General features: G+C 37.9%; 1 protein-coding gene across 1 annotated transcript in view; it reads left to right on the forward strand.

Annotated features, from left to right (window-relative positions):
- Window positions 1–16,189, forward strand: part of LOC124556635 (WASH complex subunit 1-like) — an 86,282-nt gene that overhangs the window by 63,493 nt on the left and 6,600 nt on the right. Inside the window, exons 7-8 of the mRNA XM_047130605.1 lie at window positions 580–711; window positions 5,122–5,238. Coding sequence (XP_046986561.1) covers window positions 580–711; window positions 5,122–5,238 — 249 coding nt within the window. The remainder of the gene's footprint in view (window positions 1–579; window positions 712–5,121; window positions 5,239–16,189) is intronic.

The raw sequence follows: 16,189 nt of genomic DNA on the forward strand, positions 1-16,189 counted from the left end.
CCCTAGCGTTGCCAGTATGCTAACCAGCCAGCCTTACATCTCTGAAGTGTTGGAGCCATTGTCCTCCCATACCTTTGGAGGCTGCCGACAGCCACATTGCATCGGTATAATGTGTGATCACATGTGGCACACAGTGTTAAAGACTTCTTCCTTACCCACTGGCTTGCACTGTTGCCTTGGCCTCCCTGTTCTCCCAGACTCTCGCTTAGTCTGGTCGACAATTGCGGGATGACTGGTCTGAGATACACCACCCACTGCTACACTGGATCAGCTTTGGTAATATGTGGAAGCAGACTGGACTACTATACCCCAACAACACATCCAGAGCCTCTTCGATTCAGTGCTGAGGCCTGTAGCAGTGGTTACAGCCAGCAATGACGGCAACGCTCAATACTGATTTCATCATCTTCCTGATTTCACATGGGGCTGTATTTTCAATCATGTGCTCTTTGTACAACGTGTAAGCTCCCAAATCAATTTGGCAGTGATATCTAGGGTGGTTCTTGGTGCTGCATTTTGGATGGCCAGCAGTGTAGTTAAAGGTGACAATAGAAATGCACTTGAAATATGTTTTTCCAGCGTCCACCTCCCAAAGGTGACTCTGGTACTGATGTCAGAGCTAACTTGATGGAAGCTATCCGAAAAGCTGGAGGGTCAAAAAATCTCAGGTCTGTTAAAGACAGGAAGATTGAAGCCAAGAAGAAAAAGAATGTAAGTTTTTTTGTGTAACATAATGTATCTGAAGTGTGGTTATATAATTATTCTGCAGCTTTTACTGTAAAAATTCTTGGGGATTAATAATACTGCCAGATAAGAAGATACAAATAGTTTAAGTTCCTCAGTTGTACTTGGCTGTCATTATTGGTGACCATTTGGCTCTGCAAAAATAGTATATCATTACCTTGAGAAGTTGAGGTGTTCATTGAGGTGCCTACGAAAAATATTATATTTGTGTTGGAATTACATTGTCAGTATTATGTATGATTATTTTTGTGGATATACAGCCTTCTCACAGTAAATCATAGCAAGGGCAATATGGAGTATGGTAGCCTGGAAAAGAGCTACATAAGAGAGTTAACATTAAAAGTTTGATCCAACATATTACTGATGAACTTATCCTGAATTTCTACAATCAGCTTAAGTAAGTGAAAATCAGTTTCTGGGCAAGTATATGTACCTTTCAGGTGCATGAAAAGAGGAGCAGCAATCAGTATGGTTTGTGGGAGACATGGGAGGCCACCAATAAACATAAAATGATTCAGGAGTATCTGCTGACAATGACAGGCTATGTTTCATCGGTCATCACCACCAAAAACTTGGGGCAGCAAGGGTGGGGTGAGGGGGGGGGCGGGGGAGGGGGGGGGGGGAAGTGGGGCAATTGGTACTTCAGATCCAGCACAAGTGAAGAGTGCAGCTATCCTTTTTCCATGTGGGTGCTGGATTTTGCATTGTTTGCGGATTCTGAAACTTCACCTGGAAAGGAGTGCATCATGTTAAGACAGGAAATGAGATGATATGATGGTTGACTGGAGACTTCCTTAAGTATGGAAATAAAAATAACCTTTGCTCCATCTTGATGCCATTGCTCTTATTTGTATTTTAATGTTTTCTTCAGTATCTGTGAGTTAAAGTTTCTGAAGTGTGTGGTCCACCTGACTCCGAGAGTCTAAGAAACTGATGTACTGTGTTCAAGCTATATGATGCACCTGAAAATCTGTTTCGTGTGACACCATGTTTGTAACAGTCATTGGTGATACTTTATTTACAGTTAAAACCCAGTTCAGTATTCATTACATGAGGATATATTTAGCTACCTTGTGAAAAGGATGGTACGTGTAACTTTTAATCATTCTACCTCACAAATTTAACCTTGGTGAAATGTGTTTGCAGTGAATTGCTCTCAGTTTCAAAGGTTCAGGGAGGGTTTGGAGCTCTTAAAATTAAGGCACACTGCAGCAGCATCCAAAGGATGTGAAGCTCAGAGGCAAAATCAAAATGTCACAGCCATAGGCCACAGGGAGCAGTCTGTTTATTTCTGCACTACAAGACTTATGCTCAAACGTGACCTGACTTTAGGTGCTCAGTTATGGCCATAAAGGCCATTATATTTTAATATTGTCCATGTTGTCCACTTTGGGTTTTCAGAAAAATCCACTACAAACTGTATCTGCTCCTACCTTCTTCTTCTGGCCCATGGATTCAAACCTTCTGTTTACACCATGCAATTTCCATATCTGCTTATGAAGATCATATTATTACTGCTCAATACCAATAGATTTAGTGTGTCATTATTTCATAACATCTACAAACTACTGTTAACCAGACTTCTTTCATGTATTAAAGACACAAGACTTATTTCATGCATTAGAGAGACCAATTACTTATTGGATGATTTAAAATTTCCACCTGTGTATCTCTACCTGGCAGGATAACCATGCATCTTAGTGCTTGTTTCTGGGTCAGGGAGGCACGCTGACTCCAGTTTGAATCCATCCTACAGATTACCGATGAGGGCTGGTGTGCTGGCCAGACTGGATGTGATTTTTCCCACTAGGTGAAAATCTAGCTGGAACCTATATCGCGCCTCCTATACGCGTTTTGCAAGCATTTACAAGCCTTTCTCACACTCGCACAGAAATAACACTAGACGCAGACAGATGGGGTTTACTGATTTCATCCTGGGGGTGACTAGGATACTGATGATCTTAAATGTTTAGTCTCCTCAAAACCCATAACCTAAAGCAGTTGTACACATCCATTGTAAATGAAAGAATGAACAGTGTAGCACTGACTTATTATATTCTTAAATAACTTCCACACAAAACATGGGTTAACCGAATGTGGTTTTGCTTTTTAAGCAGATTGGACTTGTATTTGGGTGGATGGAGGCTCCAATCTTCATCCAGCCATTCTGGTTTAGGTTTTTTTGTGGTTTCCATAAATTATTTCAGGCAAATGCCTGGAGAGTTCCTATTATAAAACTATGACCAACTACCATAAATATCATGTTAGTCAATCCACTTGTATGACCAGGGATTTGAATAGGAACAATAATAATAATAATAATAATAATAATAATAATAAACATCAGCAGTTTTTTTTTAACTACCAGATTTTACTTAAGTCTAGGCTGTCTTGTTAAGGAAACCTGATGTGGCACAAAGTCCATTACTGTTTTTCAAAGCCCCAACCACCTCTCATCTGAATGGTTGGACACCAGCACAGTACCTAGTCTATTGTGGAAGTGTTGTCACGTACCTGTAAGTTCGTAACATCCCTATCTATGCAGGCATCTCACTCTTGATTCCTGACAAGTGATCTCCTAGTGTGTGTTGTGGAGTATGCACCCACGTAATTTTGAGCTCCGGCGTTCCAAGCAATAGCTACCATGTCAGAAAGCTATTGTAATGGTGGGGAGACATGACACCAATGACAGTCTCCACTCATAGTGACTAGAAATTTAACTGATGATCTGCAATGAAACAATAAGTAGAGACATTACTAGTAGCTAAAATTAAGCAATAATGACAGTTATGAGGAATGTAGTGAGTACAATAGGAGAGACAACACAAATAAAAATAATTACATAGTTAATACAAATCTAAAATACTTTTTTCAGAGAATAAAAGATATTGCACTAGTTTAGTAGCAAACCGAGGCGGGCAACATTACGTTAACAATTTGGCTCACATACTTTCATGTTACATTGTTCACTTCTGTTAAGTTTATAACAATCATTTTGCCAGCTGCAGTCTTGCTGCATGTTTTTCCATGCTATTTCCACACATTCTTAAAGCCAAAACAGGATCTTGCACTGTTCAAAATCTTCAGGTGTTTGCATTGCAATTTCTTTCTGACACTTTGGTACATCAATCAGCACTGTTTGGTCTTTTTCTCCTTAGCTTGGGACAGACTGGCAATGGAGGATAGTGCTGTACTGGTCAGTTTACAGGAGACTGTTTACAATATGCTCCTTCATTTACCTGAGCTGAGAAAAGGAATTTAATCTTGATGAAGTATGACATGTTCACAGTGAAGTGATTCAGATGATTTAAATTGTAGTCTTTGTATCAGTCTATGATCAGAAGAGAGTTGTGTTTTTAATTAGATCTGATTACTAAATTTAATCAGTAATCAAATAAAATAACACACTTGTAATCGGAGAGTAACAGAAATACTATAATTTCGTGAATGTAGTCAATGTACGGCCCACAGTGGTGGTGTATGAACAACAGTAAAATGTTCCCAATGTACGGCCCACAGTGGTGGTGTATGAACAACAGTAAAATGTTCCCAGTGTCTTCTTTCTTTTTGTATACCATCAGAGGTACACACACTAAAACCCCAGTTGTGATGCTGCTGCTGCTGCTGCTGCTGTACTGAAACTGTGACAGCAACTACCTTCACATAGCTAACCCCCGCCATTGAATTCTGAACTGTCCCGCTGTATTACAAGAGATGATGATCCAAAAAGCTACTGTCTATTAAATCGCAACAATAATGCAAGAATTATGTGATATCAGATACTGTGTCTGGAGGGGACCACACACTAATACGCTTGTATTTCAGTGAGCAAGGGGATACACACAAATATAGCAGTTCTCAGTTAACTTCGTCAGGACGTTTTTTAATTTCCAGTCCTGCTACATGATTATTGTTGTTGATGTCTGACCAAAATTCACGTGAGTCAGTCATGCAGTTATTTTGGAACACTTTTCCTTCATAATTACCTGAATTTCATCTCATAGCATGAATTCTAGAACAAAAAAACAATTGTTGCAGTTCCCAGGGAACTTAATGTTTTTTTTTTTTTTAAGTTCATCTATTGTTTTCATTTTTGATTTGTTTTACAGACAGACAAGTACAATAATTAAGATTGGTCCTGGTAGTAAATTAATGTGTATGTCATTCTCTTTTAAATCTCTGATTCATAATCATGGCTCTACTATCTCCGTGTCAACAATAAATAATTTCATGTTAGTTTATTTTCAAGGAAATGGAACTTTTGTGTTCACTGTGAAAGAAATGTGTTAATCCTCCTTGCCAATAAAAAATACTAATGTTGATGTGAGATCTTGTGTACTGTTTTCTAGAAACGATGTCACTGAGGTTTTTTTTTAGGAAGAGAAGCAGACTGGTGTGAGCAGCAGTGGTGGTGCTGGCAGCAAGCCACCTGATGTTGGTGGTGGTGGCGATTTCATGGCAGACCTGCATGCAAAATTAGCAATGCGAAGAAAGGTTTGTATTTACTTCAATGTTAGAGATTTTTTTTTTTTTTTTCCTAGCTAAGTTTTGTTCATTTACATGTATAGCTGAAGGCCTTAATGCATTGAGAAGTCTGGTGGAGGTCTTGCCCCAGCAGTGGATGTCAAATAGGTTATGGTAAAGTATGATGTGAGGATATTACTGTCTCAAAAGAAAAACAGTAACATATTGAGGAGCAGAATACATTAAAGTACTCCCGAGAAAGTAGAAATTACTTCGTAAATAATCTTTTTTTCTGTACTATAATGTCAAAAGGATAAATCAGGAAAACTTCCTTTGATAGATGTATAAAAGAACACTTTCAGTCTGGTAGTTTTTACAGCTATCTAAATTGTACAAGAATGCACAAAAAAGTGAAGCCAAAGAAACAGAAAATTACAGCACAATTTCCAAGCTGTCACCATACACAAAAATAATAAAATTAGGTTGTAAGTGAGGCTAATGAATTAAATTTGAAAAAAATTGGTAAAGGAGAATTTGATTTCAGAGATTTGGATGCAAACAAATTGTACTTTAGGCTATAGACAAGGTTGCTTATGCAGTTGGTATAATTGTAGGTCTGTTTGAGGCTGCTGACATGGTTGACCACATCTTATTACATATTTACAAAGCTGAAGGCACTGGGAGTTACGTGGATAGCTGCTGAGATCTCAGATTGTATGTGGGAAGCATAGTGTGTTTAAATATAAGTGTCTGCATCTAAAGTCCCAAATATACCGACAAAGTAGTTCCTGAGCTTAGTGTGTTAGTACCCTTGCTGTTTTAATACAATCAATGACTCAACAAACACAATTATGCACAGAGAAAAATTATTTTTCAGGTGATAGCAATATAATAGTTTCAGATAAAATGTCAGACCACCTGGTACAGAAACCAAATAAAACACTATGGGATGTTTACAAATTATCAGTGTCCAATAGAGTGATCTTTAAAATGAAGAAGTCTGACACTTACAGCGCCTTAAAAAGAAGAGAAGGGCTTGCCCAAATTGAACACAAATGATAACTTGCAAATTGTGCATAAAACCCAACATTCTTAGAATTCGGATGATTGAATTAGGTTGAACTCACCACATGCTATTGTTATGCACAATGGAATGCCGAACAGGCAACAAATGACAATCTGGGCAGGACCACTGGCTCGCCCAAAAGGGTAATGACACTGAGGACCGAAAATCCGCACTGGGCAGGAATTACAACACTGCAAGTGACTTGATCCCGCTGAGCTTGATGTGAGTCAAGATGGGCAGCATAACGATGCCGCTGCACCGGAACCATCAAAGGTGACAACACAGTGACTTGGTGGGAGGCTTGGTCGCCAAGGATATCTTGCAGGACACCAGGGGCTGTTTACCATGCTAACCTAATTGGGACACCTGCAATTATCAGGAAGGATGTCGCTTGCTGCCGCCTTAAGCTCATGCGGTTTAGCAATTTGGGCAACTTTAGTTAAAGACGGATCAGACATAGCCATGCCCAAGTCTGAACCTTGTGATCAGGAGCTAAATGGTTAATCATGTCCCAAATTAGGGAGTCTGATAAGAGGTAGCACATTTGGGGCACTCAGAATGACACTTGGCTGAGAGGCCCTGAAAATCAGCAATCCAGGCTGCATACAATTGCCGAGCTTCTTGCAGTCTTGGTTAAACTGCCACCGTGCCGCCACCACATGGGTTTGATGACTGAAATACTGCTTGAGCAACTGACAAAACTTGTCAAAGGTGAGTTTCTCAGTTGACAACTCCGTGTGAACCTGCACTGCTGGACAACAACAAGGCGGTCAACTGGATTGATGATACTCCTTATCTGGTAGCGCAGCAAGAACTGGTGCAGGTGATTCTCCCACCTTTCTGTAGACTCATTGAAACCAGCAAACAGCATTGGGGACAGAGAAACTGCCCAGTGGGAAGCTGCTGGTAAAGGCAGGGGCATGGAGCAAGTCCGCATTGTGGTTGATCAGCATCTGCATCTGCATCTGCATCTGCTCCTGTTGCTGCTGCCACCGCTACTGCTGCTGTTGCTGCTCCTTGTTCTTCTGTAGGCATGACTGTTTTGCAAGCATTGCAGAAATGCCAAACCCATTGTAGTCCAAAATTAACACTATGAAAAGGGGGGGGGGGGGAGGAGGGAGAGAGAAGAAAAGAGTCACATGAGTAAGGATGTCCTTCATCACCACTTTAGTGTTTGCACAGGTGTAACAATACTGCTAGTCTACACTGTTAGCAAATTTACTCACTGGCTGACAGTGACTCGATAGCAACCGGGAAACAGAACCCAATGAGGGAAAAGAGGAAAGAAACCATGGGAGTCAATCTATTAGAAGCCATGTATACACATGCATGGCACTAACTTTGCATATTACTGGCTAACAACTAAGCACAGGACACCATCGCTTGGCATGAAGTACAAGCTGAGGTCTGTGGTAGTTGAGCTCAGCATGAGCACTGGCACGCTCTGCTTACTGCCGCCCACAAGTAAACACTTGGATCAGGGTGTCTGCCCATAATACGCGACACAAGGGACCTGCATAATAGGTTTCTGAACTACTACTCTACTCATGCCAGCTCATCTGTCTCCATCACAATGTCTGCTGCTGGGGATATTAAACCACATTTTTTATGATGGCTGGTTATTTATTTTTTGAACTGAAGACATTTCTGCCTAATGTCTGCGAAACATAGAAAAACAAAAAGAAACCCTTTGTCTTCAAAATGTTGCTTATCCTATTTGAAATTTTACCTATAAAAGGTAAACTACACTATTTGCTTTTCAGTCTCTCTACATTGTTCACTGGGTGCAGTAGGGATCTTTTTCACTTCTTCATTTTTTTAATTGAGAATTTTGCCAATAATGTTGGATTCAAAATAATTATTTTTATTGTATTAGGTTCTTGTCCATAGTCTTCTAGGGACATGGTGGTTGAAAGGATACAGTGAATCATGTGGTGGAATGCTGCATGTTGTATGTTGAAAGGAAGCTGGCATGAATGTGTCAGTAAAGGAGTCTTTCTAGTAAATATTGAATTTATGGCTGCTGTTTTCTATTTTTAAGTTGATGTCTAGGAAATTAACAGTGGAATCCTGTAGCTACATACTGATGCTTATGTAGTATGCCACTGATTCACCTTTTCCAAGAACTTCTGGAGATGCCTAGTGGAACATTTCCACAGATAGATGACATTCATATGTTTATCCATAGTTTTTGTATATGCTGCTTAATGGATTTTAAAAATAAATACATATGTAAATGCATCAAAATTGTTAACAGAGATAATTTTTCTAGTTTAAGTCAATTATCAATAGATTAAGAAGTTGACATGTTTATCTTTGTTTTGTTCCCATTTTTGGGATCAGTTGTGTACTAGAAAATGGGCATATACCTTGAAACCTAGGTCGTTCAGTAACAATAAAATTTGTGAAACAACATTAATAAAAACTGTTTCATTTAGTTAATATACTATACAAGGTTTCACCAAGAATCCAAAGTTGAATTGATTTAATAAAAATAAAATTTACATAACATAATAAGGAAACCATTTCTAATTGGAATGGCTGTAAATAATAATGATGATAATAATAATAATAATAATAATAGTTACAACTACTGGTTTATATAGGAGCACTCACTACACTAAATATACACACTAGGCAGAGATCAGAACCAACCAACACACAGAAGAAACCCACAAAACCAGCATGACAACACAGGCTACAGATCAGAATAGAAAAACTGAGAAAAGACATCGGACAGCTAACACAATTTATAAGAAATGTAATGTCAGAAAAAAAACGAAAAAGGTTAGGTACAATCTCACAACAAGAAGCGATAGAACAATTAGATGAAAAGAAGCAGAAATTACAAGCATTGGCCAAACGACTTAGAAGATACAAAAAAAGTGAAAATAGAAGGAAACAAAACCAAACATTCAACACAAACCAAAAGAAATTTTACCAGACAATAGATAACACACACATTAAAATAGACAATCCACCAAACATAACAGACATGGAATACTTCTGGAGCAACATATGGTCAAACCCGGTACAACATAACAGGCAGGCACGTGGATACAAGCAGAAACAGACACATACAAGATGATACCACAAATGCCTGAAGTGATAATTTTGCAACATGAAGTCACCCAAGCAATTAATTCTACTCACAATTGGAAAGCCCCTGGAAAAGATAAAATAGCAAATTTCTGGCTAAAGAAGTTCACCTCAACACATTCACATCTAACTAAATTATTTAACAGTTACATTGCAGACCCATACACATTCTCTGATACCCTTACACATGGAATAACTTATCTGAAACCTAAAGATCAAGCAGACACAGCAAACCCAGCTAAATATCAACCCCATAAGATGCCTACCAACAATATACAAAATATTAACTTCAGTCATTACACAGAAATTAATGACACATACAACACAGAACAAAATTATAAATGAAGAACAAAAAGGCTGTTGCAAAGGAGCACGAGGATGTAAAGAGCAACTGATAATAGATGCAGAGGTGACATATCAAGCTAAAACTAAACAAAGGTCGCTACACTACGCATACATTGATTACCAAAAAGCTTTTGATAGTGTACCCCACTCATGGTTATTACAAATATTGGAAATATATAAAGTAGATCCTAAATTGATACAGTTCCTAAACATAGTAATGAAAAACTGGAAAACCACACTTAATATCCAAACAAATTCAAATAATATCACCTCACAGCCAATACAGATTAAGCGTGGAATATACCAAGGAGACTCATTAAGTCCTTTCTGGTTCTGCCTTGCTCTTAACCCACTATCCAACATGCTAAATAATACAAATTATGGATACAATATTACTGGAACATACCCACACAAAATCACACATCTGCTATACTTGGATGATCTAAAACTACTGGCAGCAACAAATCAACAACTCAACCAATTACTAAAGATAACAGAAGTATTCAGCAATGATATAAATATGGCTTTTGGAACAGACAAATGTAAGAAAAATAGCATAGTCAAGGGAAAACACACTAAACAAGAAGATTACATATTGGATAACCACAGCAACTGCATAGAAGCGATGAAAAAACAGATGCCTATAAATATCTAGGATACAGACAAAAAATAGGAATAGATAATACAAATATTAAAGAAGAACTAAAAGAAAAATATAGACAAAGACTAACAAAAATACTGAAAACAGAATTGACAGCAAGAAACAAGACAAAAGCTATAAATACTTATGCTATACCAATATTGACCTACTCATTTGGAGTAGTGAAATGGAGTAACACAGACCTAGAAGCACTCAATACACTTACACGATCACAATGCCACAAATATAGAATACATCACATCATTCAGCAACAGAAAGATTCACATTAAGCAGAAAGGAAGGAGGAAGGGGATTTATCGACATAAAAAACCTACATTATGGACAGGTAGACAATTTAAGAAAATTCTTTCTAGAACGAGCAGAAACTAGCAAAATACACAAAGCAATCACTCATATAAATACCATCGGCTACACCACTGCAATTTCATAACCACTTCTACAACCCTTTAGATCACATAACATCAACAGATACGAGGAAAGTAAATTGGAAAAAGAAAACACTACATGGCAAGCACCCGTATCATCTAACACAGCCACACATCGATCAAGACGCATCCAACACATGGCTAAGAAAAGGCAATATATACAGTGAGACGGAAGGATTCATGATTGCAATACAGGATCAAACAATAAACACCAGATATTACAGCAAGCATATTATTAAAGATCCCAATACCACAACAGATAAATGCAGACTTTGCAAACAACAAATAGAAACAGTAGATCACATCACAAGCGGGATGTACAATACCAGCAAATACAGAATACCCCAGAAGACATGACAATGTAGCAAAAATAATACATCAACAGCTTGCCTTACAACATAAACTTATAAAACAACACGTTCCCACATACAAGTATGCACCACAAAATGTACTGGAGAATGATGAATACAAATTATACTGGAACAGAACCATTATAACAGATAAAACACCACCACATAACAAACTTGACATCATACTCACCAATAAAAAGAAGAAATTAACACAACTAATTGAAATATCCATACCCAATACAGCAAATATACAGAAGAAAACAGGAGAAAAAATTGAAAAATACGTCCAACTGGCTTAGGAAGTCAAGGACATGTGGCATCAGGATAAAGTTGACATTATACCAATTATACTTTCAACTACAGGAGTCATACCATGCAATATCCACCAGTACATCAACGCAATACAGCTACATCCAAACTTATATATACAACTACAGAAATCTGTAATTATTGATACATGTTCAATTACCCGAAAGTTCCTAAACGCAATGTAACATATACCATACAGTTAAAAGGAAGTCACGCTTGATCAAGGTCCGCGTCACTTTTTCAATTTTTAACCAGACATAACGTCTGAGACAAGAAAGAATAATAATAGTAGTAATAATAATAATAATAGTAATAGTAATAGTAATAATAATAATAATAATTGGGATTGGGAAGTGCCTGGATAACATCAGGGTCTTCAAAAAACACAGGAGTTCGCAGAAAAATTAATGCAGCACTGGAAGACAGAACTATTTGTCAGAAATGAAAGTTGTGAACTAGACAGTTTTCAGTGGGCTCGTTGGCTCTACTGCTGTTTATCATCGCCTTGATCCCACTGTCAACTGTCTTACAGAAAAGAAACCTGGGCTGTCAAACAGTAAGAAATTATCCCATGTACTGTACATGGAAGACCTGAAGGTCTGTAGAAAATATGAAACTGAAATCCAGTGGTGACAAATACAGTTAGAATCTTCAGCAGTGACATTAGCAAGGAATTCACCTTAGATAAGTGCACCACACTAACATTACATTAGGGCAAAATCTCAGAAAGTGAAGACATCAAAATACCAAATAGGCAAACTGTGAAGTGGAATCAGCCAGAAGCCTACAAATACCTAGGCATTTTGAAGTTGTGCATCATTAAGTAGGTGCATGTAAAACATCTGATCAGAAAACAGTACACCGAAAGGGTCAGAAAATTTTTGAAAAGCAAACTGAATAGCAGCAATACCATCAAGGCAGTTTATACCAGGGCCATACCTATCATCAGATACACTGTAGGCATCGTGTGTTGGACGCAAAATGAGCTGGATAATTTGACAGTGTAACATTCCAGTTCTTAATAATCTCGTGAGGATAAAATTATTTATATCTTTTTTTCAATTTTTATATATTGTTTGCTTAAAGTTCTGCAAAAATCCTGTGGCAATTAACATTGCTATTATTAGCACATAATTTATGCTTCTCTAGTGTAAGCTGTTGTCGAGAATTGTTTTTTTCCATATCTGATTAATAAAAATTGCCCAGGTTCTATCTTTGGAATATGTTGATTTCTAACATGCAAGTCGTGGTTGGTAATTTTTTAAATGACAAGTTGAATTCTGTGAAAAATGTATTATGTACTCATTTTATTTAAATTCGTCTGATCTGCATTGTAACAAAATCTTGCACTCGATTTTGAAGCATCAAATTCAGAAACTAGCTGCCAAAGCTAACGTAGGCAGTAGGTTGACATTCTCTGATGAACACTCTCCAAACAACCCACATATAGTGAAAGCAGACAGTGTTCAGGGCAAAGGCACTTTGACTGTCAAAATGTAATCAGTAAATTGTCAAATTATTCATATCACCCGGATTTAGTGCCCTCCAGAGAACATCTCATGGCCAGATTATTCTACGAACAGAAAGCTGGCTGAAACCTGAGGCAGAAAGCCCTGAGATATTTATCGACTCAAAGAATATATATCTCAAAGACAGATTAGATGCCATAGTAGTGGGTATGTTCGTTGGAGTTGACAAAAATATTCTCTTTACTGAGGTTGAATCCAAGTGTGTCAGTGAAGTTATCTGGTAGCATGTAACAGGTCTAGATGAAATCAAGTTAATTGCTGGATGGTTTTAATGGGCCCCAATACCGCTCTGATGATTTTGGAATCGTTGACAGAGAGTCTACCGTCAGTAGTGCAGAAATACCCAGATAATGCAATATTATTGTTCGCGTCATGTAAGAAGGCGGCCCAATTTTCAGCAGTTCTGCACATCCCCCTCCACTAGCCACTGGCAGCCAATAATATTCATTCTCTTTCCGAGCGTCTAGCGGAGAGTTACAGCCAGAGAATGAGAATCTCACTTCTACATGTTGTACCGTTGCCATACTACATGACAACTGAATTATTCATTCAACTGTAATTTTGTTTTTTGTTTCCTTTTTTCCCTTGCAGCAATATAGCTGTGTATTTGTATCTGTAAATGTTTAAGTGCAATTAAAAAGAAAACCAGGTGGCGGCAATAAATGTGAAGTGCTTCACAAGCAGGTGAAGGGGATTATTTACCACATTTATAACTTTTCAAACGTGAATTTGAAAGCAGGTCTCCTACTTTCAATATTTGAAAACTTAAGAACAGACTCCTGAACCATGTGGTGTCAGCAAGAGAACTGTAAACGAAAGTGTCAAAGCTGTAGCAACCATAGAAAAAGTTGGTTTTATATCGCCTGAAAAGCATCAAAATCACAAGGAACCTGGAACATAAATGGATAGTTTTAAAAACGATGTTTTAAAGCACTCCATGTGAATGATGAATGCTCGACATCACAAAAATGTGTTACAGTTAAGCAGGCTTCAGTGGTAAGCACTTCGTCAATGTAAAGAATATTAAAAGACATTGGTTCGAGATATGTTGAGAAGAGAGTTTTTAGTTCAAAGAGATGGCATAGGTGCAGCATGAACTATATCCTATATAGTTTTTAGTTCAAAGAGATGGCATAGGTGCAGCACGAACCATATCCTATATAAAGATTAACGATACAAGAGGAGGAGATGGTTCAAGAGTGTATTACCTTGATGAAACATGGGTCAGTAGAATCATTCCAGGAAGATCTGATGGGAAATGAGTGATGGTACTGACGGTTTTAAAGTTCTCATAGGAATAAGTTCTCGGATAATTATTCTGCATGCTGACTCTTGTTCTGCTTTTGTTTCTGAAGATACTCTTGTATTTACATGTAAGAAAAACAGTGACTACCATTCAGAAATGAACACTGTCAATTTTGTGAGGTGATTCACAATTCTTGTCACACCTTGCTACCTTGCTTTGAAGTTGGTCATTGCCAGTTATAATTCAACTGTTACAGAGAAAACACCAAGTACAAACACTAGAAAATGAGATATTTTCCACAGCTTGAAGATAAAAATATTAAGCACAGTGTAATCCAGACTCATACCAATCTCCTGCAGCTCATTAATTTATACAAGTCATGTGACAGAATGTAAAAACTTCAGTTCTTTACACGTGAATGGGGGTCACACAGTTTTGCATTTACCCACATGTCACTGCCAGCGTAGTCCCATAGAATTAATATGGACAAAGGGTTTTAAGGCTATGTGGGAGAAATAAACCAAACATTCAAGATAACATATACTGAATTGCTTGTGCACGAGGCAACAGACAACATACCAACTGTAGCGTGGGCACAGTCTGTGCGCCATGCTGAAAAGCTTCAGAAAGAAGAAACTTGACAGTGATGATGGATATAAGCCTTGAACCTATCGTCGTAAGTTTACAATCAGATTGTCCAGAAATCCTCAAATAGAAGTGACAGTGTTACGATGTAGACTTTGGAGCAAAGTAATAATTTTCTTAGTTTTAAAGACTTGTGGTTTAAAAAATGTGTTTGTCGACATATCAGTTGCATACATAATAATGAGAACTTCCTAGCCTTTTTGATTAGGACTTCGTATCTTTTTAATTATGCAGACTATAATGTTAAACATATTGCCCAAGGAGGAGTTAAGTTTCTCCCACCATGCTGTATGCTCTAATAACAAACGAGAATGCAATTGGATAAATTCATCAGAAGTCCGATATTTCCACATGTAAACCTCTGTCATTTTCGAGGTACGAACTGGATAAGGCTCTAAAATGACCGTAACCGTTACTTGTCGAGATATCTGTGGTTTTCGATGTTATCAGTCAGCATTCTCTTGTGTTATTCGCAGCTGTTGGTTAATTGTTTGCTTGTTCAATGGGTCATAAATACTGTCTGTCACTGTAATGTCGAACGCGTTTGTTTACACTCATAATGCCCATTACCAGCGAAAAATATGACAACTTACTGACCATTTTTATGACAGTATTTTACATTAGTTTTTCTACCGCTAATTCTTTTTTACATGCAGTGATTACACGTAACTATAGTTAAACACATCCACACGCACACACACACACACACACACACACACACACACACACACACACACACACATTTTTAAAAGTTCTATTGAGGAGAAGCAGTTGTCAAGCAAAAAAAATGATTTCGGTTTGTTCTTGAAGATAATTTTGTTGTGTATTAAATTTTTACTTGCAATGCAGTTAAAATTGCAATAAATGATAATTATTGTAAGCAGTTTCAATGACCTTGTCATTAGACAATTGTCATTTTGAGATAAATTCTACTTCACATCTTCACAAAGCTGTGTCAGCTGTTCTCGCCTCCTGACGTCACGCAGAGTAAATCTGTGGAACAGTGGACGCAACGTCGTCAAAAGATTAATTAATATTTCTCTCATGACAATTGATGGAAATTTGTTTTAATATTTATTATTCCCTTCATAGAGTTGAACATGTAATATATACAATGTATATACATTACACAATGTACCGTAGGCAAACGAGCCTGACTGTTGTCCGCAGCAGCACAGTTCGACAACGTGAGCTTGTTTGCCCACTTTCTGCTGCCACGTATGCGCAGTTCTTATCCCCCCTCCTCTATGCGCAGAAGGGCCATCCTAGGTGGTGATGCAGGCTTTGGTTGGAGGTGACTTCAGCC

Source organism: Schistocerca americana, chromosome X, assembly GCF_021461395.2.
Source record: "Schistocerca americana isolate TAMUIC-IGC-003095 chromosome X, iqSchAmer2.1, whole genome shotgun sequence".
Lineage (NCBI taxonomy): Eukaryota > Metazoa > Arthropoda > Insecta > Orthoptera > Acrididae > Schistocerca > Schistocerca americana.